The sequence below is a fragment of the Euleptes europaea genome, chromosome 2, assembly GCF_029931775.1.
Source record: "Euleptes europaea isolate rEulEur1 chromosome 2, rEulEur1.hap1, whole genome shotgun sequence".
In the NCBI taxonomy this organism is placed as follows: domain Eukaryota; kingdom Metazoa; phylum Chordata; class Lepidosauria; order Squamata; family Sphaerodactylidae; genus Euleptes; species Euleptes europaea.
In genome coordinates, this window is record NC_079313.1 from 137,455,735 (window position 1) to 137,480,709 (window position 24,975).

The 24,975-nt window shown below is 51.3% G+C and overlaps 1 protein-coding gene across 2 annotated transcripts in view; it reads left to right on the forward strand.

The window, feature by feature from the left end:
* The first annotated feature begins 722 nt into the window (after positions 1 to 722).
* HM13 (histocompatibility minor 13) overlaps positions 723 to 24,975 on the forward strand; it is a 32,687-nt gene continuing 8,434 nt past the window's right edge. For both annotated transcript variants that reach the window (XR_008933175.1, XM_056844094.1), the window contains exons 1-11: positions 723 to 913; positions 5,140 to 5,238; positions 7,750 to 7,832; positions 12,395 to 12,483; positions 13,604 to 13,689; positions 13,787 to 13,912; positions 15,898 to 15,955; positions 16,769 to 16,852; positions 20,149 to 20,185; positions 20,336 to 20,438; positions 24,238 to 24,323. Coding sequence is in view for 1 of the 2 variants with exons in the window: in XM_056844094.1 (XP_056700072.1) it covers positions 731 to 913; positions 5,140 to 5,238; positions 7,750 to 7,832; positions 12,395 to 12,483; positions 13,604 to 13,689; positions 13,787 to 13,912; positions 15,898 to 15,955; positions 16,769 to 16,852; positions 20,149 to 20,185; positions 20,336 to 20,438; positions 24,238 to 24,323 (1,034 nt within the window). In the remaining variant the exon portion in view is untranslated. The remainder of the gene's footprint in view (positions 914 to 5,139; positions 5,239 to 7,749; positions 7,833 to 12,394; positions 12,484 to 13,603; positions 13,690 to 13,786; positions 13,913 to 15,897; positions 15,956 to 16,768; positions 16,853 to 20,148; positions 20,186 to 20,335; positions 20,439 to 24,237; positions 24,324 to 24,975) is intronic.

Below are 24,975 nucleotides of genomic sequence, written 5' to 3' on the forward strand. Positions count from 1 at the left end.
CTTCCCTTCCCCTCTCCACAACAGACACTCTGTGAGGTAGGTGGGGCTGAGAAAGTGTGACTAGCCCAAGGTCACCCAGCTGGCTTCGTGTGCAGGAGTGGGGGAAACAAATCTAGTTCACCAGATCAGAATCCACCGCTCCACCCCCTAAATAAAATAAGATTAACATATGTTAAACAATAACAAGATTAGCTTCGTTAGCAAAAGATTTTTTTAAAAAAAAATTTAGATGGAAGAGGGTGAGGGGGAAGTCATATTATTGTTGAATTGTAATATGATTTGTTTTTCTTTTTATTATTATCATCATTATTTTTAGTATTGGATACTGTTTTATATGTTGATATATTAAATGAAAAAAATAATAAAAGTTATTTTTTAAAAAAGAATCCACCGCTCCAAACCACCGCTCTTAACCACTACACCACCCCGGCTCAAAGGCCTCGAAATGTCCTGGGTCAGGGGCCGGTGGGGGGTCTCCTGACCCCTCTTTGGGGCGAGCCCCAGAGGATGCTGGGCCGCAGCCCTCCCTCCAGCATCCTTCGCAGGGATGCAGGCGGCGGGGAGCCGTTGCCTAGCAACGGGGGCCACCTGGCGCGGCGGCCGGGGTGGGCGGGGCGAGCCGCGCGTGCGCGCCGCGCGCTTCCGGCTCTTAAGGGAACGTGTCCCTGGGCCGCGCGAGAGGCGGCTTCCGCCGGGCCGGAAGTGCGGACTGCGTCGGGGACTGGCGGCGATGGAGCAGGCCGAGGCGCACAACGGCAGCGTGGCCGGCGAGGCTCCCCCGGCGGGGTCGGCCGGGGCCAGGCCGCCCGCCACCCCGGAGGGCATGGCGCTGGCCTACGGCAGCCTGGTGTTCATGGCCCTCCTGCCCATCTTCTTCGGGGCGCTGCGCTCCGTCTCCTGTGCCAAGGGGAAGGTGAGAGGAGCCCGGGGAACTCCCCGCCACTGGAGGGCCGCCGGCCGAAGTGGGGGGAGGGGGAGACTTGAGAGCCGCCCTCCCAGCAGCTGCCAGCTGAGTCGGACTTGCTTGGCTGGACATAAATGGGGGGCTTCATGGCTCTTTCGAGGCATTTATTCTTTTTATTCTGTTGGAAACTGTTGTTGGGCAAAAGAGAGGCTCGATGCGACAGTGTTTCTGCTGGAATAAAAAAAAATTCTTGGTCTTTTAAGGGCCCTTTGTGGGGCTGCCCCAACAGAGTGACATTGTTGCCTCTCTGAATGATTCCCTGTTCAGAGGAAACCTGGATGCGGAGAGGAGGGGATTGCTGAATCGTGTGCCATTTATGCATGGGAGGTTTTGCCTTGGATTTGCCACTCTTTCGATGCACTTTTCCCCCATCCATATTCTCAGAACTCAACAATAAGCCCCCGTGCAGATTTTTGAGAATTCAGATGGGGGGAATGTGCATCAATAGAGTGGCAGATCCAAGGCAAAACCTCCCATGAATAAATGGCCATGAATCATAGAGTTCGAAGGGACCACCAGGGTCATCTAGTCCAAACCTTCACAATGCAGGAAACTCACAACTACCTCCCCCACACACACCCAGTGCCCAGAAGATGGGGGATGGGGGGGGAAGAGTTGAGATCCATTCGTGGAAGAAGGCCGGCCTCTCAGCAGCTGCCAGCTGAGTCAGACTTCCTTGTCTGGAAATAAATAGGGGGCTTAATGGCTCCTTCAAGGCAAACACGTTTTTATTCTGTTGGAAACTCTTGTGGGCCAGAGAGAGGCTCGGATACTAGAGTGTTTCTGCTGGAATAAATTTTTTCTTGGTCTTGTTGGGGCTGCCACAACAGAGTGACATTGTTGCCGCTCTGAATGATTCCCTGGGAAGAGGAATCCTGGATGTGGAGAAGGGGGGACATTGCTGAGATAGGGTTTCTCTCTTCTTCCTGCTCACAGAGAATCCCCTGCTTCTCTTCTTCCCCACATCTGCTCTAATTCTGTACTCACAGCAAGGTGGGTGGTGTTTGCCGTCTGCCTTCTCCCCCCTTCTTTGCTGGGTTTTCACCACCCTGGCTTCCTTTTATGTGAACCAGACAGGCCCCCAATGCAGCAGGTGTGGAGAGCGCAGCAAACAAGAACAAAAGAAAGTATTTAGGATCAGGCTACCCTGTATGTTCCAAAGAGGGCGTATGGGAAGGGGGGACAACGGACCCAAATGCAATATGAGTGGACATCATGCACCCTCGTTGAAACATTTGGGGCAGTCGCCCCCTAGGTACCTTTGGTGTGCTCTCCACACATACAGCCTTTGGGTCCATTCCCCCCCATGTGTCCCAGCATGTGTCCCAGCAGGAATGTCAAGGCTAGTTTGCCCCTGTGCAGTGAGATGAGAGCATCTTTCTCTGCCCCGAGTTGTCCCTCATTTTCCCCCTTTGTTTTTGCCGTCCCCAAGGGTGATACGGTGATGATGGTTCCCCACCACATCTGTTGCGATGTAGTGGCGTGTGCTGTATTCCACTAGCCAGCATGGTGTAGTGGTTAAGAGTGATGGACTCTAATCTGGAGGACCAGATTTGATTCCCCACTCCTCCTTGTGAGCAGCGGACTTTAATCTGGAGAACCGGGTTGGTTTCCCCACTCCTACACATGAAGCCAGCTGGGTGACCTTGGGCTAGTCGCAGTGCTCTTAGTGCTCTCTCAGCCCTGCCTGCCTCACAGGTGGTCTGTTGTAGAAAAGGGAAGGTGATTGTAAGCCAGTTTGAGACTACTTAAAGGTAGAGAAAACCGGGGTACAAAAACCAACTCTTCTTCTTCCACGAGCCTTTGACTTAAGGCCTTGATTTCCCCCCACCTCTGTGCTCTAAAAAGGGACTTTTCCTCTCATTCCTGAGCCTGGAAGTTCTAACAGTTTTCCCAGAGGCCTTCACCCAGGAAGTACATATGTGCTCCTGGGATTGAGTGCCCCTAATTTTCTTTCTGCTCCCTTTTTGATTTAAAGGAACAGGTGCTATTCTTAGTAAACTGATTTAGCCCATGTTCTAAAATCGTGTTCCCCCTATACCCGCCTTGGGAATTGCCTTAGGGGAAGGAGCCCAGAATGAGGCCAGCTGACACTGTTGACAGCAAAGAGGCCAAGACCGGAAGCAAAGCCCCCTCCTCTGGATTCTTGAATGCTGTGGTTTAGAGGCACACTTTCATAAGCGTTGGGTTTTGCATAAGCTGTCCGGAGGAGATCCTTTTCAGGATGCCTGCTGTCATTATTTGCAAAGTCCCTTTGCCACAAGCAGCAGTTGGCAGTGGGCCCGAAGAAAGGCAGGAAAGATCGACAGGTGACAAGAGCCCCAGGTGAAGCGGTGTTATTAACTCAGCCCTGACACTTCCATTTTTACTTTCTTGCCTTGAGTTCGCCCACCTTCCTCCCAACATTCAGGTGCGTTCCTTGCTTGGTTACCTGGAGGGGATATTTTTTCCCTTTCCCCTTAGAGATGCTCGCTGTTCTCAGGCCTGTTTGAATGGTAGAATGGACGTACCGAAAAGGGAAGACGGAAGAAAAAAACTCAACCTAAAGTACCCAAAGAACCTAAAAGTTGAGCTGTAAATTATAAATAAATACTGACATTTATTATGCAGTGTACGCTAAATTAAAAACACTGGGCCTTAAATATACAGGCTGATCAATTAAAATAATGTATAAAAATAGTTGCTAATTTTCCAACATATCAAAATAGTTGCTAATTTTCCAACATAGTCGATGATTTAAAAAAACAATGTAAATGACCAATAAACAACCCAAACACGTTAGAGTTGTTTATTGAAAAAGAAGAAGAGTTGGTTTTTTTATATGCTGACTTTCTCTCCCACTTAAGGAAGAATCAAACCGGCTTACAATCTCCTTCCCCTCCCCACAACACGCACGTTATGAGGCAGGTGGGGCTGAGAGAGCTCTAAAGAGATGTGACTGGCCCAAGGTCACCCAGCTGGCTTCTTGTGTAGGAGTGGGGGAAACAACCTGGTTCATCAGATTAGCCTCCGCCGCTCACGTGGAGTAGTGGGGAATCACACCTGATTCTCCAAATTAGAGTCCACTGCTCTTAACCACTATGCCACACCTGCTCTTGGTCATTTACATTGATTTTTTATCATCAACTATGTTGGAAAATTAGCAACTATTTTTATATATTCTTTTAATTGATCAGCTTGTATATTTAAGGCCCAGTGTTTTTAATTTAGCATACACTGTATAATAAGTAATATCAATATCTGGTTGAATAGTAGAGCAGATGCAGAGCACATTGGCCGTAAAAGGTACTTTTTATTTTCGCTCTCCTGTCTGGCGCCACCCACCCTTCTTTCGGGAGGCCATGTGCTTTGGCCTGGGGCAGCTTTGTCTTTGAAACGAGGAACAGAAAGGTCTGTGAGGCAGAGCTGAGCTCGGTGTGATGCATCCAGATTAAGAACATAAGAACATAAGGAAGGTCATGCTGGATCAGACCCAGGCCCATCAGGTCCAGCAGTCTGTTCACACAGTGGCCAACCAGGTGCCTCTAGGAACCCACAAGCAAGACAACTGCAGCAGCATTGTCCTGCCTGTGTTCCACGGCACCTCATATAATAGGCATGCTCCTCTGATCCTGGAGAGAATAGGAATGCATCATGACTAGTATCCATTTTGGCTAGTACCCATGGATAGCCCTGTCCTCCATAAGAATATAAGGGAAGCCCTGCTGGATCAGACCCAGGCCCATCAGGTCCAGCAGTCTGTTCACATAGCGGCCAGCCAGGTGCCTCTAGGAAGGCCACAAGCATGATGACTGCAGCAGCTTTATCCTGCCTGTGTTCCACAGCACCTAATATAATGGGCATGCTCCTCTGATCCTGGAGAGAATAGGTATGCATCATGACTAGTATCCATTATGACTTGTAGCAATGGATAGGCCTCTCCTCCTTGAACATGTCCACTCCCCTCTTAAAGCCTTCCAAGTTGGCAGCTCATCTGCTGTTCGCGACTGAAACTGGTTAAGCATCTGAACAGAAAGTGCGTGTAGCTGATGCGTCCTAAGTTCTGGTTCTTTCACTGCTGAAGGAGAGTTCAGATGAACTGTGTTTGTGCCGGGCTGACGTATGGACTCCTTTGAGTCCCAGATTTGCTTTGCAGCCTGTTGAAGCCAGCTAACATCAGGCGGATTTCTCCCCAGAATGCCTCGGACATGCCAGAGACCATCACCAGCCGAGACGCTGCCCGCTTTCCTATCGTTGCCAGCTGCACCCTCCTAGGCCTCTATCTCTTCTTCAAAGTAAGTGCTGGTAGTTTATCCACAAGCTTCTGTTTTGCAGGGAAAGGAGCGCTGCCCTTCTGGGGAGGGCCTGCGGCAGATGTTTCCCTCTCCAGGTGGGGTGTCATAGTTGACCAATGTGGGGCTGCCAGGCTGGCTTGGGCTGGAGAGAGCTACAAGCTTGCTGCAGAATTGGAGAAGGAATTGCCAAGGTTCTTGGGTGTTCAGGCAACAGGCAACTGCAGCTTACAGGGAACCAGGTTTTTAAGCCAAGCGCTCAGTGCCCAGAGCAGTTGGGGCTGCCAGCTGCTGGCAAGCACTCGTGAGCTCCAAGCTGGTTCTCCGGCCAGGCTACCAGCATGACTACTTGAGGGTGCTCCTCGCTCCTGCCCATCGGCCGCATGGTGGCCAACGGTCGTCTCCTCTTGGATGTGTGCCACCAGCAGCCAGGGCTGGTCTGAGCTGAGCTTAATTTTAATTTACTTAATTTTGAATATTGGTGGTGGATTATTGTAATGCGCGATACCTCCCTGAGCCAAATTCAAGGTGTTGGTTTTGACCTTTAAACTCCGCAGGGCCTGTAAGACGGTGCTATTCCACCAGGCTTATGGTTGAGGCCAGCAACAGTTCTCCCTATAAATACTGGCCTCCCTAGTCCTTTCCCCCTCCCCCACTGCTGAGCCCTTTCCCCCCCATTCTGGGGGGGAGGTCTGTTCCATCTATCGTACTGCAGACAACATTTTGTGATTTTAGCGCCATGGGGGGGAGTATTACTCCCCTATTGATATGGGTTATTTTAAATGTATTTAAATTATATTTTAAGGTTTTCTTGATTTTATTTCTGGGATTGTAAGCTTCCCTGAGCCTGGCCTTCGGGCTGGGAAAGGCGGGGTAAAGACATAATAAAATAAATAAAGCGCTACATAGCTTGGGACCAGGGTGTCTAAAGGACGGTCTTCTACTGTATGTACCTGCTCGGGAGTTAAGATCACGTGGAGAAGCCCTTCTGACTGTCCCACCTTCAAAGCGGCTCATCTGGTGGGCACATAAGACAGGACCTTTGCAGTGGCAGCCCCACAATTGTGGAGCAACCTCCACAGAGAGGTGTGCCTGGCCCCCTCACTTTTGATGTTTAGGAGGCAGCTCTACCACTTATAGGAGAACCAAACTGGCTTACAACCACCTTCCCCTCCCCACAACAGACAGCCTGTGAAGTACGTGGGGCTGAGAGAGCTCTAAGAGAGCTGTGACTAGCCCAAGGTCACCCAGCAGGCTTCATGCGTAGGAGTGGGGGATCAAATCCAGTTCACCAGATTAGCCTCCGAGGCTCATGTGGAGGAGTGGGGAATCAAACCCGGTTCTCCAGATTAGAGTCCACCGCTCTTAACCACTACACCACACTGGCTGCATTTGATTTCATTTTTTTTATTGGAGGCTTCCAAGTGTGGAGGTGACCTCTTCCAGATCTACTCCTCCTCTAACTGGAAGCGGTGGATCCAGTCCTAATTCTTGCAGAGGCTGAATTCGTCTGGGATAATTTTTGAGCTGCCACGCATGGTCTGACTGCATAAAGCAGCTTCAAGTGACCAGTTGCATGGGCTGTTTAATTTTTATATTGATGGTCAGGTATAGGAAATTAACAGTCCCCAATATTGTCAAATTAACAGGTGGTGTGTGTTTGCTTTTTAAAAAATTTATCCAGTTGCCTGGGGCTTCCTTTAACTGGCTGTTGCTCCCCTCCCTTGGCCAGCGCTGTTTCCTGGAGGTTGTTTGTTCACCTCACAGATTTCACATCTCAGATTTTTAGATAAGCTCCGCCTGAGCGGCTGCAGTCCGGAGAGCTCAGGGCCTGGGCCTCTTGCAAGGAACATCTGCAGGAAGGAGCAGGGTGTAGGTAAAGAAACGTTCAGGTGACCAAGGAAGAGTCCCTTTTTTTCCATACTCGAAAGCGTTTATTGTAATTGCCACATAGCAACTGTCGGACAAATTCTTCTCCTGCCAACGGAAAATTAACATATGTTTAAAAAAAACACAGAAAAGGGCTACTTGGATTGCCTGGGGGAGAAGTTTGGCCAATCTTGATTGTTGTCCTGGTCAGATGAAGAGTCTCTGGGCTCGGCTACCCCTGGCATGTGTGCCTAACAACAGCATGCCAAACCGGTTTTGTGGGCACGCAGGGCTGCTTCTGAGCCCAAGAGCCGGAGGCGAGACCCTGGCGCTGAGCCTCCTTCCCATGTGTGTGGCCACATATGGCCCTCGTATCTGTATCCATCCATTCTTTCTTTAACCATATTATAAAGGGCACCTTTTAATATTTCCATTCCTTTTGTAACCTTTTGAATTGGGTCTTTATGCCAATAAAGGAATGAAGATGATGATGAGAGAAGCTTTTTGAAACAGGTGACTTGGCTGGGGAGAGCCAGAAGCCGCAGCTGCTAATTGCGCTGCCAGGCAGGGCTATAGATGTCCTGGGCAGCAATACATAATTACGAATTAGGATCTTTAACCTGTCCTGGTTTCCTTGCCTTCTAGATATTCTCTCAAGAATACATCAACCTGCTGCTCTCCATGTACTTCTTTGTCCTTGGGATCTTGGCCCTTTCTCACACCATCAGGTAAGAGATGACAAATGAGCACCGTGTTGTTTATAGGTTTCTTAGCCCCCCGTTGTTCTGGTAAGCGGCAGCAGTTTTTTGCACAAAAGCTTACAAGCCAAAGACGGTCTGAGTGCAGACTTAGTAATCAGTCACCCAACACTGCGATCAGTCTGTTCTCTCTCCTGTTACCCTTAAGAGCCTAACCTGTCTCTGCATGTGCGCATGCACATTTGGCCACCGCAATTTAAAAAGGATGTAGACAAGCTGGAACGTGTCCAGAGGAGGGCAACAAAGATGGTGAGGGGTCTGGAGACAAAGTCCTATGAGGAAAGGCTGAAGGAGCTGGGTATATTTAGCCTGAAGAGGAGAAGACTGAGAGGGATATGATAACTACCTTCAAGTACTTGAAGGGCTGTCATAGAGAGGAGGGTGCTGAGTTGTTTTCGGTTGCCAGAAGGTCAGACAAGAACCAACGGGTTAAAATTAAATCAAAAGCGTTTCCGTCTAGACATTAGGAAGAACTTTCTAACAGTTAGAGGGGTCCCTCAGTGAAACAGGCTTCCTCGGGAGGTGGTAAGCTCTCCTTCCCTGGAGGTTTTTAAGAAGAGACTAGATGGCCATCTGTCAGCAATGCTGATTCTATAACCTTAGGCCAGGGGTCCTCAAACTTTTAAAACGGGGCCAGTTCACTGTCCCTCAAACACTGTTGGGGGCCGGACTATAGTTTGAAAAAAATATGAACAAATTCCTATTCACACTGTACATATTTTATTTGTAGTGCACAAAAAATAAGAGAAACAATGCAATATTTAAAATGAAGAACGATTTTAATCAACATAAACTAATAATATTTCAACGGGAAGTATGGGCCTGCTTTTGGCTAACCAGTGGCAAATCCAAGGCAAAATGCCCCATGCATAAATGGCCTGTCATTCTGCCCGCAGCACCATTGCCCTTTCCCCCCCTCTCTTAATCAATATCTCATCTCTTCTCTGCTCCCAAAACTGCCAGTGGTACAGAGGAAAAGTTAAGTCAGAGTTGCCTAGCACTTTACCAGCTGAGAGCGGGGTACGCTTAACCGCCCTCCCGCACCAGCAACACCATTTTCCCCCTCAGCCCTGGGGTGGGGTTTCAATCACGACTCCTCTCGCGCCATGAGAAAGCGCAGTGAAGCCAGGGTGGCGTAAGAGAGCCCTTCTCCCCTCGCCGGGGAAAAGAAGGGGGGGACAGAATCACCCCCCCCCCCACGCCGGATTACTACTTGTCTCCCGATGGGAGTGGCGGAAAGGTTCGCCTCACCAAGATTTCCTGCTTCGGTCACGCCAGCTCTCCTGTGAAGGTGCCGGTTCCCCCCTCTTCTCCCCCCTCCCCCTCAGAACGCCAGAGGGTCGCCGCCCACCGCCACCCCTCCCCTTTCCCCCGCGCGCGCCGCTCTCCCTCGCTCTCCCAGCCGGAGGAAACCGCACAACCGAACTGCCGCAGAGCTCTACCTCATGGGCGGCGCGCGCGTTAAAGAGGCCGTTTCCCCCTCCTCTCCCGCCCCGTTATTTCGCCATCACTCTGCCTCTCCTGTAAGGGGTTAGGAGAAATGTTCAAGCCTGCTGCAATGCCTCCCGTGTGTAGGGAGCTGGGAGGAAGTGACTGGTCGTCACTTCCTCCCAGCATTACCTTGCAGCTGCAATTTTTTAAAGGGGCCGGGTTCAGGACCATGACGGGATGGATCCGGCCCGCGGGCTGTAGTTTGAGGAGCCCTGCCTTAGGCAGATGATGAGAGGGAGGGCATCTTGGCCATCTTCTGGGCATGGAGTAGGGGTCACTGGGGGTGTGGGGGGGAAGTAGTAGTGAATTTCCTGCACTGTGCAGCGGGTTGGACTAGATGACCCTGGTGGTCTCTTCCAGCTCTATGATTCTATATCCTTTTTTCCCCTCCCAAGCAGAGAAGATCTTGGTTGTGGTGGTGAGCTTGATGAATTTTATTTTATTTATTTACTTGGCACGTTTATTAGCTACCTTTCTACCTAGCTGTAAGCACTTGCTCTCGATGGACTCACACAAGCAACACTCGCAGACAAGCAGTCCAAAGAAGAGTTGACTTTAATGGAGAACATACAAGTATTCAGAGCTTGCAAAAGTAAAAAGGCAGGAATGGAGCTAAAGGAACATACAACAGAATATATGGGGGAATAGTTCTAATCACGATAGCACAGGTTGGCATGGTAACCCTTCAGTCCGACAGGGCAGGCTTCCACGAGTTCCCCCGAGCTTCAAAGGGAAAAGGAATGCGATCGTTAGGGAAACAGTCCTTGAACGGGGAGTCTGTGAGAAACCACAACTATCTCTAGACACAGAGAGCAGGCCTGACACTAGCAGCATTTAGGTGCACTGCGGTGGTGAAAAGTGAAAATTCTGTGTTAGGGATTGTAAACAAATTAGCCAGTTTTGTAATTCCCTTGTACAGAGCTATGGCGAGGTCTCATTTGGAAGCCTGTGCACACCTCTGGTTGCCATATCTCAAAAAAAGGATATTGCTGAGCTCGAAAAGGTGCAGAAAGGGGGACCCAAAATAACTGAGGACTTGGCCTTTCTTATGAGGACAAGCTACAGCATCGTAGAATCATAGTCCTTTTATGCTGGGCTGTTTCCCTCGTGGTCACACCGCCCACTGCTCTGGACGATGCTTTGTTGTGATTGTGCACGCCTTTCCCGACTGTTGGAGGGCGCCTCGCTCCCTGCGCATTTGCACATTTTCCCCATGTTTTCTGGATTCTCACTAAAACAGCATCCGGTACTCTCCTCCACCTAGTGTAGTAGGCAGGCTTAAAGGGACTCTTCCTCCTCCAACTGATCACCCTCTGCTCTGCAGCCGAGTGCTCTAAGAGGAAGTTCAGAATGTTCTCTGCGGTGGAGAGTTTTAAATTCCACGTTGGCATTTGAGCCTCGGTTCCCACCATGTGTGTTTTGCCCTCGCGCTTTGAGTCTCTTTCCTCCCCCCTTGGTAGGTTATGTCAGCATACATAGTGGCTTGTGTAAAAAACAATTCAGAGGGTATCTGTGTTGGTCTGCAGTAGAACAGCTAGATTCAAGTCCCATAGCACCTTAGAGAGATTTCTAGGGTATAGTAAACTGTAGGCACCATACATGTGGCAACCCTTCCATTTATATTATTCCCATTCAAGGGAGGGAAGATGGGGCGAGGCCAGTAAAGATGGTATAAGGTGACATAAACTGATATAAGGGGCTGTCCTCAATCGTAGGCCTGGCGGAAGAGCTCTGTCTTGCAGGCTCTGCGGAATACTTTCAGATCCCACAGGGCCCTGATGTCACCAGGCAGAGCATTCCACCAGGCCGGGGCCAAGGCCGAAAAAGCCCTGGCTCTTGTTGAGGACAGCCGCACACTCTTAGGGACAGGGACCACCAGTAAATTCTCATCGGACGATCTCAATGTCCTTCAGGGGGTATGTCTGCAAAGCTCACCTTTGTGGGCAGTAGCAGTCAGCACCGGCACCCCCCCTCCAGTTCCCTTTTTATCCCCCTTTTTATTTTTCAAGAGGAAAATGCTCCGTTTTGCTGGCAGCTTATATCCATTTTGACTGACTGACGTACAGAGAAGCTGCAGGATCCACCGGTTGAGTGATCCAGTTCTTGGTGCCATGCATGCCTCTTCCATTTGGCCTGAGAGCGGCATCTCCGATGCTGGGTGCTGCCCTCCTCCTCCTATAGGACAGATCTTGAAGGGCTGTCATAGAGAGGAGGGTGCCAAGTTGTTTCCTGTTGCTCCAGAAGGTCGAACCAGAACCAACGGGTTGAAATTAAATCAAAAGAGTTTTCGTCTAGACATTAGGAAGAATCTTCTAACACTGTTCCTCAGTGGGACAGGATTCTTCGGGAGGTGGTAGGCTCTCCTTCCCTGGAGGTTTATAAGCAGAGCCTAGATGGCCATCTGACAGCAATGCTGATTCTGCAAACTTAGGCAGATCATGAGAGGGAGGGCAGGAAGGGTTGCGTCAGTGTTTGGCTTTCGTGGACTTTTCTTACATGCCATGGGTAATGCCGATCACCACTTCGGGGTCAGGAAACAATTTTCCTCCAGGCCAGATTGGCCAGGCATCCTGGAGGGGTTTTGTTGCCATCTTCTGGGCATGGAGCAAGAGTCACTGGGGGTGTGGGGGGCAGGTAGTTGTGAAATTCTTGCATTGTGCAGGGCATTGGACTAGATGACCCTAGTGGTCCTTTCCAACCCTATGATGCTGTGATTCCCACATTTGGAACTCTGGCTTGAAGCTCCCCTGAAGCTTCTGCGAGACCAGCCTTTAGAGCGTGTTGTCATGTGGGGCAATTGCGGCTAGCCCCTGGGGGCCTCTGTGGGTAATTTGTTGCCCACCGGAAGCAGTCGGCTGACACGCTCCTTGGATGCCCCACTTTCCCCACTGGCTCCTCCCATCCCGCAAGTCGCATCTTCCTGTGGGCTGACCGTCTGAGTGCGTAACTCAGCTAGGGCTGAGACCCACCCCCCAGGAGCTTCTGTTGCTTCACCAGGTTCTCCTCGGGAGTAACCCCGTCTCCTGCTTCTCTCCTTTCAGCCCTGTGATGAACAGGTTCTTCCCAGCCAACTTCCCCAACAAACAGTACCAGCTCCTCTTCACTCAGGGCTCAGGGGAAACCAGGGAAGGTAAGCCTGTCTCGCCCCGACTCGGTTGGGTCCCTGACGTCTTTCTCTCCTCTCCCCCTGCCACCCCACTCCAGAATGTCGTCTTCCTGCCCTTCTTCACCCTGAAGGCCTTGAGAGTTTCCGGTTGAGGGAGCAAATTGCTTGTGGGCTTCCCAGAGGCCGCTGTCTCCCTTCCTCTGTCGTATGAACACCCATGAAGCTGCCTTCTACTGAATCAGACCTTCGGTCCATTAAAGGCAGTATTTTCTACTCAGACCGGCAGCTGCTCTCCAGGGTCTCAGGTGGAGGTCTTTCACATCATCTAGAGAGCCAGCATTGGTGTAGTGGTTAAGAGTGGTGGTTTGGAGCGGTAGAGTCTGACCTGGAGAACTGGGTTTGATTCCCCAACTCCTCCACATGAGTGGCGGATGCAAAGCTGGTGAATTGGATTTGTTTCCCCACTCCTACACATGAAGCCAGCTGGGTGACCCTGGGCTAGCCACAGCTCTCTCAGCCCCACCTACCTCACAGGGTGTCTGTTGTGGGGAGGGGGAGGGAAGGTGATTGTAAGTCGGTTTGATTCTTCCTTAAGTGGTAGAGAAAGTCTTTTTAATGGGGGGGTGATTTGAGACTTACTATTTTACTTTTAATTTTAGCTGAGGATGTTTGAACTGTTATTGTAAGCCACCTTGAACTAGGAGGAAAGCCAGGATATAAATGTTTTAATAAATAAATATAAATAAAAGGAGAGTTGTCGGTTCAGAAGACAGGATGGTACTAAGTGGAACGGACCGCTTGTCTGACTCGCTCTAAAGCCGTTTCCTCTGCTTTGCCATGTTGGAGCAAAACTCGCCAGCAGCTGCTTCTTGGCGCTCCTTGGCTGTTGAAGCTGCCTTATGCTGAGTCAGATCCTCGGTCCGTCAAGGTCAGTATCTCCCACTCAAACAAGCAGTGGCTCTCCAGGGTCTTAGGCAGAGATAAGTCTTCCACTTCACATTTAAGCGGAGATGCGGGGGATTGAATCAGGGACCTTCTGCGTTACCAAGCAGATGCTCTACCACTGAGCCACGGCCCCTCCTTGCTCTTGCATCATGTAAGGAAGCTGGCATGGGTGGCAGTGATGTGGTGGGTCTCGTTGCAGAGATCGTGAACTATGAATTCGACACCAAGGACCTGGTGTGCCTGGCCATGAGCAGTGTTGTGGGCGTGTGGTACCTGCTGAGGAAGGTGAGGTGGGAGTCCATGCCAGAGAACTGGGGGGGCGGTTTGCTTCTAGCCCGTGGGGCTCGGCCAGGCTGACCCGTGCCCCCTTCACTTTCCGCAGCACTGGATCGCCAACAACCTCTTCGGGCTGGCCTTCTCTCTCAACGGGGTGGAACTGCTGCACCTGAACAACGTCAGCACCGGCTGCATTCTGCTTGGCGGCCTCTTCATCTATGACGTCTTCTGGGTGAGGATCGCAGTGGTTACGGGGTTTTCCTCTCAAGCTTGGCGCCTGGGTCTTTGGGTTGTCTTGGGGAGGCTGGGGCGGTCTGCTTTTGAACCCCACCCCCCCAGATCTCAGGCTTTAATTCTTGGGGAGGCATCCTGATAGCGCGTTGGGAAGCAATTAAGTTTTGGTGTGCCTTGCTGTGAGAGCCGGGTAAGGTGTAGCAATTAGGGTGTCAGATGATAGATAGTTAGACAGGAGTTAAATTGTGGAACTCCCTGCCCCAGGATGTGGTGGTGGCTGCCTACTTGGAAGGCTTTAAGAGGAGAGTGGACACGTTCATGGAGGAGAGGGGTATTCATGGCTGCTAGTCAAAATGGATACTACTCATGGTGCATACCTATTCTCTCCAGGATCAGAGGAGCATGAGGCGCTGTGAAACACAGGCAGGATGGTGCTGCTGCAGTCCTCTTGTTTGTGGGCTTCCTAGAGGCACCTGGTTGGCCACTATGAGAACAGACAGCTGGACCTGATGGACTTTGATCTTATCCAGAAGGGCTTGTCTTATGTTCTTAATCCACTGATGCTTCCTGGTCATTTCCATTAATGGGAACAGGGAAGAACACGCAGTACTTATTTATCTGCTCCGGAATCTCCCTGCTGGCAGAGTCTTGCTTCACAACCTGTTACAGAAGGCAGTATGGGTTAGCCACAGACCTGGATGGCTGCAAAAGGGAATTAGATTAACGGAGGAGAGGTCCTTCCATGACTGCTAGCGGTGGTGGTTGAAGGGAACCTCCACGTTCAGTGGTAGTAAACCTCTGAATGCCAGTGCTGGAGGGCAGCATCAGGGGAAGGCCTCGTTCTCTCTGGCCTGTTGTTGGACCTCCAGAGGAACTGGTTGGCCAGTGTGTGAGACCATATGCTGGACTAGTTGGACCCTCACTGGTCTGGTGCAGCAGGGCTCTTCTGATGTTCTTATGAAGGCCTCTGCCTCTATGCCCTATTGTTGGACCTCCAAAGGAACTGGTTGGCCACTGGTTGAGACAGGGTGCTGGACCACTGGCCTTACCCAGCAAGGCTGTTATCTTCGTAGAGAGCCAGCGTGGTGTAGTGGTTAAGAGCGGTGGTTTGGAGCGATGGAGTCTGATCTGAAGAACCAGGTTTAATTCCCCACTCCTCCACATGAGCGACGGAGGGTAATCTGGTGAACTGGATTTGTTTCCCCACTCCTACACATGAAGCCAGCTGGGTGACCTTGGGCTAGTCACAGCTCTCTCAGCCTCTCAGCCTTGAGCTAGTCACATCTCTCTCACCTACCTCACAGGGTGTCTGTTGTGGGGAGGGGAAGGGAAGGTGATTGTAAGCTAGTTTGAGTCTTCCTTAAGTGGCAGAGAAAGTCGGCATATAAAAACCAACTCTTCTTCATGCCCCCTTTAATACATGCACTGGTATTTCTCCATGGAATTCTGAAAGATGAGCTTCAAAACACCATCTTGGCAGCCTGACCAGATGCCAGAACCCTGCAGAGAGAGATGTTCTTGAGCGCAGCCCAACATTTGCCAGAGCCCAGACTTTGGAAGGGAGGGAAGATCCTGGCTCAAAAGGGACTTGGCTTTCTGCCTTTCCCTTCCCCACACTGTTGGCTCAGTTGTGATGTTATAGAACATCCCCTAACATATCAACTAACAATGGTGAAGCGCCAGTGGGGGAATGCTGAAACAGAGCCAATCTTTGGTTAAAAGTTGAGTAAGGGGGTGACTCAGGGGACAGAACTGGGTACTGTGTGAGTTTGGCTGCTTCCAGCCTGTGGTGTGTGCTTTTCATCCACCACCTCTTAAGTATTGTTGTCTTCCATTGTGGTAAATTTATGTATTTGACCTGAGGAATAACAAGATCTGAAGGGGTGGGGGGTGCCATCCAGTGTTTCTCTGAAAGAAGGCTTTGTGAGTCTCTGTCGGCTGATGTTTGCAGGCCTGCTCATCCTGGGCTCTTGTCTCCTGCAGGTCTTTGGCACGAATGTGATGGTGACGGTGGCCAAGTCATTCGAGGCGCCCATAAAACGTGAGTAGGGCTGTGATGACTTTGAGCTGCCGCTGCAGAAGAATGTCAGAGGCAGGCAGACTCCGAATCCCCGTGCTAGGAGGCAACGTTGTGGGAAGGCCTCGGCCTCTTTGCCCTGTTGTTGGACCTCCAGAGGAACTGGTTGGCCACTGGGTGAGACAGGATGACTGGACTAGATGGACTCTCATTGGTCTGATCCAGCAGGGCCCTTCTGATGTTCTTATGAAAGTCTTGGCCTCCGTGCCCTGCTTTTGGCCTCCAGAGGAACTGATTGGCCACTATGAGAGACAGAATGCTAGACTAGAGGGACCACTGGTCTGATCCAGCAGGGCTTTTCTGATGAAGGCCTCGGCCTGTCTGCCCTGTTGTTGGGCCTCCAGAGGAACTGGTTGGCCACTGGGTGAGACAGGATGCTGGACTAGATGGACCCTCACTGGTCTGATCCAGCAGGGCTCTCCTTGTGTTCTTATATGACAATGCTGGGCAGGCTCTTTCCTTGCCCAAGAGCAAGACAATCCACTGCTTATGTGCAGTAGATAATGCAGAGCTGGAGGCATCTGGGTAAAAAATTATTATTATTGTTTCAATTTAATACCCCCTCTCCCCGTCCAAAAAATGGCATGTTCATATTTTTTAAAAATATATGGTGTCTGTTAGATTTGTCATCCCCTGTCATGGGTGCTAGAAGAGAGAGAGAGGATAAAAATGTGTTGAATTCCATGTAACCTTTTGCATTCCCGGTGAATAGAAGACACAACTTTAATGGTATCATCCACCCACCCTTCTCTCCTTCTGCCTCCCCACCCCCCACAGTGGTTTTCCCCCAGGATCTGCTGGAGAAAGGCTTGGAGGCCGACAACTTCGCCATGCTGGGCCTGGGAGACATCGTCATTCCAGGTAGGGGGGAGACGCAGGGCTGGATCAACCCTTAAGCAAAACAAGCATGTGCTGAGGGCCTCAAGGGAAGGGGGGCACCACAGAAATTTTCCATTGCCGGATTTCCCGTGGACCGCATGGTGCAAAACTGCAAACAGTGCAGCCAGACCGGGGTCCACAAAAAGGGCCCCCTGCAATAAATGAAAAAAATTACATACTTCCAGTGACTTAAAAAAAAACACTGAACATCACAATTTTTACTCTTATCCTTAAAAAAAACAAGGGTGAAGAAAAAGTGGGAACTGAGAATAATCATACTAGGCTCAATAGATTATTTCTTATTTTTAAAAAACATTATTAAATAATTTAATGTTAATTTTATTGTTTGTGTGTGTGTGTGTGTGTATATATATATATATATACATACACACACACACACACACATATGCAGGGGCACCAAAATCTTTTAAGTGCTTAGGACCTCTACAGGTCTTAATCTGGGGCGAGAGGGCAGGTGTTCCCTTCAGAGGGGGAGGGCAACTTTTGGAGAGCAGCTGAGTCTCATAGGCTGGAGTGGGGGGGGGCAGCTGCACAGGGGAGGCAGCCATCTCTTTTCTCTCCACCAGGCTGTCTCTCCCCATTTCTTTCTGAAAACCCACCTCTTCAACAGAATCCTTCCCTAAGCTATCTCTCTCTCCCCCCCACCCCGGCTCCTAGGCAGTTTATGCTTGGTAATTAGCAGGCTGAAGTGCCCCACATACTTTTTAAATTTCTTCATGCTGAACCATCATTCCAGACATCACTGCGAGAGACCTTTTGTATTTGCTCCGCCCCCGCCTCAAAGCATGCACATGAAGACTCACAGCCCTGCTTAGCTATGCAAAGGTCGATTGCTAATGGCTATGCAAACAAAGGAACTAAGGAGCAGGCGAGTGGAGTGTGTGAAACTTTCTCCTCTTGCATTGGGACCGTGAATAGTCATTTTAAAGGTCGGATTTAAAAAAGGAGCTTTGAGTGAGCATCAAAGTCTACCCTGCATAAATAGCCCTAGAGTTCCTTTAAATGCTCTGAATGCCCTTCCAATCCACTTTCAGTGCACTTTGCCACTGGGTTTTACTGTGTGAAACAGCAAAATCCACTAGTTAAACAATCACTGAGAATGTACTAAATGTGGTGTGAAAAGTGCATTATTTAGTATGTGTGTGTGGGAAGAGGGTCTCTCCCCTCCCCCATCATTCCTTCTCTTTTTTTGCGACTTTGCGCAACATTTAGCAGCATCTCAGAAGAGGGTGCCCATTTACAAACTTTGCTTTTAGCAGGGAAAACACACACACCAAAACAACCTAAAATGCCCTTGGTCCAGGTTTGCAAAAGGCCGGACCCCCAAGAGGAAAGTATCAGTTTGCACGCAACAGTGGCTAGCAGGCCGGCAGTCCTCAGAGGTCACAGGGATTCTACCACGGCATTCCCCCTCCCATCATTCCTAAAATACTCTATGCTGTTTGTTCATAGTCTGCATTACTCACTTGAGATCCTGGGTGCATTACAGCTAAAAAACAATACAGAGAGATGGACGCCTTTTATTCAAGGCTGTTTCTCAGTCACTCCCCTGACCGCTTCGGTGCTTTGCTTTGATTAAGCATGCATTTTCCGACCGTCAGAGGTCGCCTCACATTCCTCACGCATTTTGCCCATGTTTTCTGGATGCTGTTTCTGCCAGCATGCAGAAAACGTGCAGGAAAGAAGAAAAGTTGTTTTTTATATGCCGATTTTCTCCACCACTTAAGGAAGAATCAAACCAGCTTACAATTACCTTCCCTTCCTCTCCCCACAACAGACACCCTGTGAGGGAGGTGAGGCTGAGAGAGCTCTAAGCAAACTGTGACTAGACCAATCTCACCCAGCTGGCGTCATGTGTAGGAGTGGGGAAACAAATCCAGTTCCCCAGATTAGCGTCCACTGCTCATGTGGAGGAGTGGGGAATCAAACCCGGTTCTCCAGATCAGAGTCCACCGCTCCAAACCACCGCTCTTAACCACTACACCACTCTGGCTCTCCAGGGAGAGCAAGGTGACCTCTGACGGTTGGAAAGGCATGCATAATCAAAGCAAAGTCACACATGAAACTGCCTTATACTGCATCAGACCTTTGGTCCATCAAAGTCTACTCAGACTGGCAACAACTTTCCAGGGTCTCAGGCAGACATCTTTCTCATCACCTACTTGCCTAGTCCCTTCAACTGGAGAGGCCGGGGATTCAACCTGGGACCTTCTGCATGCCAAGCAGAGGCTGTACCACTGAGCCACAGCCCGTCCCCAGTCCTGAAGTCCTGAAGCAGTGGGGAGGGGTGACTGCAAGGAAACAGTCATGCATAAAAAAACATACGCAGACATGTGCTCAAATCTTAATCCAGCACACTAACTTGACCTGCCCCTACCAAGGGTACCTGTGAGCAGCCCCAATACGACTGTCAGCCACAAGGGGGTGCTATAGCCAAACAGATCTAGGAGCAGCCTTGTATGCAGAAGAATGAGTTCTCCCCCCCTCCCCATTTCTTGCTCATTTTATTTATTTACTTCCTTTATATACCATCTTTGTCCCCAATGGGGACCCATTCTCCTCTCCTCCATTTTGTCTTCACAACAACCCTGCGAAGTAAGTTGCAGCTCAGTAATTGTGTTTAGAGCCAGCATGGTGGTGTGATTTGGAGCGGTGATCTGGAGAACTGGCTTTGATTCCCCACTCCACCACATGAGCGGTGGAGGCTAACCTGGTGGACCGAGTTGGTTTCTCCACTCCTGCACACAAAGCCAGCTGGGTGACCTTGGGCTACTCACAGCTGTCTTAGAGCTCTCTCAGCCCCACCTCCCTCACAGGGTGTTTGTTGTGGGGAGGGGAAGGGAAGGCAATTGTAAGCCGGTTTGATTCTCCCTGAAGTGGTAGAAAAAGTCGACATATAAAAACCAACTCTTCTTCTTCTTGATCTGCAGTGGGAGAGCTAGATTTGAGTCCAGCAGCGCCTTAGAAAGCAACATGATCTTCCAGGGCATAAGCTTGTGAGTTGACTCTCAAAACCCCAGACCCTGAAAGTCTTGTTCGTCTCTGAGATGCAGCTGGACTCAAATATAGCCCCGTGAAGTAAGTTAGGCTGAGAGGGTGCGACTGGCCCAAGGTTACCCAGCCAGCATCCGTGGCAGAGGGGGGATTTGAACCTGGGTCTCTGACGCTGTAACCACTACACTGCACTGGGTTTCTGTTCTAACTGCTTCTTCTCTCTCCCTGTCCCATCTCCTCTCCCCCCCCACACACACTTTCAGGAATCTTCATTGCTCTGCTCTTGCGTTTTGATATCAGGTAAGTCCCGGGTGGGATGTACTGGGTGAGGGGAGCATGATATTTCTAGATGCCTGTCTGGACTCCTCTTTCCCCCCCCCCCACCCCAGCGGTTGCTGCTGGACTCCAGGGATGGCTTAACCCACGCTCTCTGTTTCCTTCCTGACCCAGCCTGAAGAAGAACACGCACACGTACTTCTACACCAGTTTTGTGGCTTACATTTTTGGGCTGGGGTTCACGATCTTCATCATGCACATCTTCAAGCACGCCCAGGTGAGCTTACCTGTGCATACCCACACCTGTCTGCCTGTGCCCCCCCAAACCCCCAAAAGTTGGCATGCGCCTGATGCCCCCGCTGCCTTGTCTGTTTGGTTGGCTGCTGTTTGGGGCAATATGGAAGTCTTGGCATTGAGAGCAGAGGGGGTGGGCAGTAGGCAGGAGCTTGGTTCACCTGATGCTTTACCCCTTCCCCTGACCCCACCCTCACATGCCTTCCTTGCCCATGCAGCACCTTTCTTGCTTCTCCTGACTTAGTAATAATTAAGTGCTATTGCCCTGACCTGGATGGCACCATCTCATTGGATCTCTTAATCTAAACAGGATCAGCCCTGGTTGGATGGGAGACCACCAAGGAAGTCCAGGATTGCTATGCAGAGCCAGCATGGTGTAGTGGTTAAGAGCAGTGGACTCAGATCTGGAGAACTGGGTTTGATTCCCCACTCCTCCACATGAGCGGCGGAGGCTAATGTGGTGAACTGGATTTGTTTCCCTACTCCTACAAATGAAGCCAGCTGGGTGACCTTGGGCCAGTCACAGCTCTCTCAGCCCCACCTACCTCACCGGGTGTCTGCTGTGGGGAGGGGAAGGGAAGGCGACTGTAAGCCGGTTTGATTCTCCCTTAAGTGGTAGAGAAAGTCGGCATATAAAAACCAACCCTCCTTCAGAGGCAACGGCAAACCACCTCTTTTCCTCTCTTGCCTTGGAAACTTCTTGAGGGGTCACCATAAGTCAGCTGTGACTTGGTACTTGGTGGTAGAAAGTGCCATCAACTCACAGCCGACTTATGGTGACCTCATAGGTTTTTGAAGCAAGAGAAGAGCAGAGGTGGTTTGCCATTGTCTGCCTCTGCGTAGTAATCCTCGTCTTCCTTAGCGGTCTCCCATCCAAGTACTAACCAGGGCTGACCCTGCTTAGCTTCCAAGCTCTGCCAAGCACACGCTCGTCTGACTATTCAGGCTGTTCCTCCTGACTTGGGCAAGCTTTACAAATGCGCACCCTTGACCACTGCTGAGCACAAAAGGCATCTTGGCTTGCAGCACTGCTGTGGGCGTAGTAGGGCTGCCATGGTGTGGTTGGCAGGGGAGGAGAGCACCTGTCGTCCGTCTCCTTCCGTACGCATGATGCTCCGTAACCTCTGCCGCTGGCCTTTTCACTGGCTTGTCAGGCGTGGCCGGGGAGTCTGGCTTTGGGAGAACTTCTGTTGTTTCAGCCCTACGAGGCGGTCTCTAGCCACTTGTGCCGTGGTGTCCTCTAAACCCTTTATATCTCAGTTATAAACATTAAAAATGGTAAAACAAAGCACAATGGCAACTCATAAGGTTGATAGACGTAAACCACACAGACCATATGTGTTTCGGCCTACAGGCCTTCATCAGTGGTTGGAAGGGACCACCAGGGTCATCAAGTCCAGCCCCCTGCACAATGCAGGAAATTCACAATTACCTCCCCCCACCACCCCCAGTGACCCCTACCCCATGCCCAGAAGATGGCCAGGATGCCCTCCCTCTCATGATCTGCCTAAGGTCACAGAATCAGCATTGCTGACAGATGGCCATCTAGTCTCTGCTTAAAAACCTCCAGGGAAGGAGTACTTACCATCTCCCGAGGAAGCCTGTTCCGCTGAGGAACCGCTCTAACTGTTAGAAAACTCTTCCTAATGTCTAGACGGAAACTCTTTTGATTTAATTTCAACCTGGTCCGACCTTTTGGGACAACAGAAAACAACTCGGCACCATCCTCCATGTGACAGCCCTTCGAGTACTTGAAGATGGTTATCATATCACCTCTCAGTCTTCTCTGCAGGCTAAATATACCTACCGTATATACTCGCGTATAAGCCGAGTTTTTCAGCCCCAAAAATGGGCTGAAAAAGCCAGCCTCGGCTTATACGCGGGTCAATACGGGGGGAGGGAGGGAGGAGGGAGGGGGGAAACTTACCGCCGTCGCCGCCGCTGGGCCCGTGCCTCTTCCTGCCGCTGGGAGCGGCCTGGGGGAAGCCTCCTGCAGCCGCAGGATGGCTGCCCAAGGCCCCCCCCGCCTCCGCCGCCATTTTTCCCGGGTGGGAGGGGCCTTGGGCAGCCTCCTGCAGCCGCAGGAAGGCTGCCCCGGCCCTTCCCGCCCCCCCCCCGCCATTTTTTTTGGGCGGGAGGGGCTTTGGGCAGCCTTCTGCAGCCGCAGGAAGGCTGCCCCGGCCCCCCCCTGGGCCTCGCCACCATTTTTTTCGGGCGGGAGGGGCCTTGGGCAGCCATCCTGCAGCCGCAGGAAGGCTGCCCCGGCCCTTCCCGCCCCCCCCCCCGCCTTTTTTTTCGGGCGGGAGGGGCTTTGGGCAGCCTTCTGCAGCCGCAGGAAGGCTGCCCCGGCCCCCCCCTGGGCCTCGCCACCATTTTTTTCGGGCGGGAGGGGCCTTGGGCAGCCATCCTGCAGCAGCAGGAAGGCTGCCCCGGCCCTTCCCGCCCCCCCCCCGCCATTTTTTTCGGGCGGGAGGGGCCTTGGGAAGCCTCCTGCAGCCGCAGGATGGCTGCCCAAGGCCCCCCCCCCCCCGCCGCCATTTTTTTCGGGCGGGAGGGGCCATGGGAAGCCTCCTGGAAGGCTGCCCCGGCCCTTCCCGCCCCCCGCCATTTTTTCCGGGCGGGAGGGGCCTTGGGCAGCCTCCTGCAGCCGCAGGAAGGCTGCTCCGGGTCCCCCTGGGCCTCGCCGCCGCTTCCTCCCGCCGGGAGCGGCCTGGGGCAGCCTCCTGCAGCCGCAGGAAGGCTGCCCAGACCCCCCGGGCCGCGCCGCCGCCGGACCCTCGCCGCTGGAGAGCCCTGTCAGGTAAGCCTGTGGGGGGGGAGGGGTTATAAGCCGACCCTCGGCTTATACGCTGGTGCCTAATTTTTCCCCATTTTTGGGGAGAAATTAGGCACCTCGGCTTATACGCGGGTCGGCTTATACATGGGTATATACGGTAGCTCCTTTAACCTTTCCTCATAGGACTTGGTCTCCAGACCCCTCACCATCTTTGTTGCCCTCCTCTGGATACACTCCAGCTTGTCTACATCTTTCTTAAATTGCGGTGCCCAGAATTGAACATAGTATCAACTGCTTTATCAGCTTGATACTTGCATTCACACTCTGTGTGAGAGACCAGTGCAGCCTAGCGTAGAACAACTCACAGGTATTCTACCCAGAGAGATTTCTAATTTGATATTTATTATACATCCTATACACATGAAGAATGTTCTCTATCTATATATGGTCATACACTTATATATCACTTGTGTGTGCATTATACAAGTTTTTATTTGACTGTAGGCTGTAGGTGAAGGGCTGTAGGCTGAAACGCGTATGGTCTGTGTGGCTTAGGTCTATCAACCTTATGAGTTGCCATTGTACCTGGTTTTACCATTTTCAATGTTTTTAAGCGACATAGTAGCGCCTTAAAATAAAAATATTTTTCTGTTGTATAGTTTTACCATTTCCACCCAACCTTGTGTACACAGCTTTCGGTTTTTTAAGGCTGGGTTTCTTCCCCCCCCCCTTTTTTTTTGTTCAGTGATCCTCTAAACCTCGTCATCTCTTTAAAATAGGGGCTGTTCAGAGCGGTCTTGCAAATCTGCCTGCTTTGAGGTTGGGGGTGGGGGGGACAGGCCAAGCCTGAGGGGTCCCGATTGCAAAGAACCTCCTTAGTTTCCCCTTGTGCCCCTGCTTTGGAGTGTCCCTTGACACCTGGTGTCCCCCCAGCCTAGAGCCCGACCCGCCCCCCTCGTGGCACCCGCTTTCCCTTAACGCTGCCCCCTTCCTTTCCCTCTCCCAGCCGGCTCTGCTGTACCTGGTCCCGGCCTGCATCGGTTTCCCTCTCCTGGTGGCTCTGGCAAAGGGAGAAGTAGCGGAGATGTTCAGGTGAGAGCGTGCCGCCGGCCAAAACTGGCCCGGTGGCCAATCCAGCTGGGCCGGGGTCGCCGTGCCCGGCGGGGGGGGGGGGCTGTGGGGGCTAAGATCACGGGCAGTTCCCTGGTCTTCAGAGTAACCTGCAGGTCTGGTAAAGGAGGTGGGAGGCTGTGCTGGGGAATCCCAGGATGCTTCCCAACACCTCCTGGGGAACATTTATTTATACCGAAGCATTTGTTACACCATTAGGTTAGAGCCAGATAACCAAGGGCCGGCTTATCAGTGCCATATTGGAGATTCTGTAGCCAGTTCCCAGATCAGGGGGCTACCGGGCATGCTTCAGTACCACTCCTCACATTCCCATGTGGAGGGTGGTCTGAAGCATGCCCAGTAGCCCCCTGATCTGCTGGCATAGTTAAATTGTGGAACTCCCTGCCCCAGGATGTGGTGAAGGCTGCCAACTTGGAAGGCTTTAAGAGGGGAATGGACATGTAAGTGTTTTCTTCGAGCAGAAGAAGTTGTTCCTGGACCTGGGATGCTTGGTCATAATGAGGGAAGGGCTCCTTCCGCTGGCAGGAATGGGTCGATAGGATCCAGCCCACAATAAAGTAACCCAAAAAACAGCATAGATTAAAAAGCATCCTCTGTGGACACTGAAATGGGG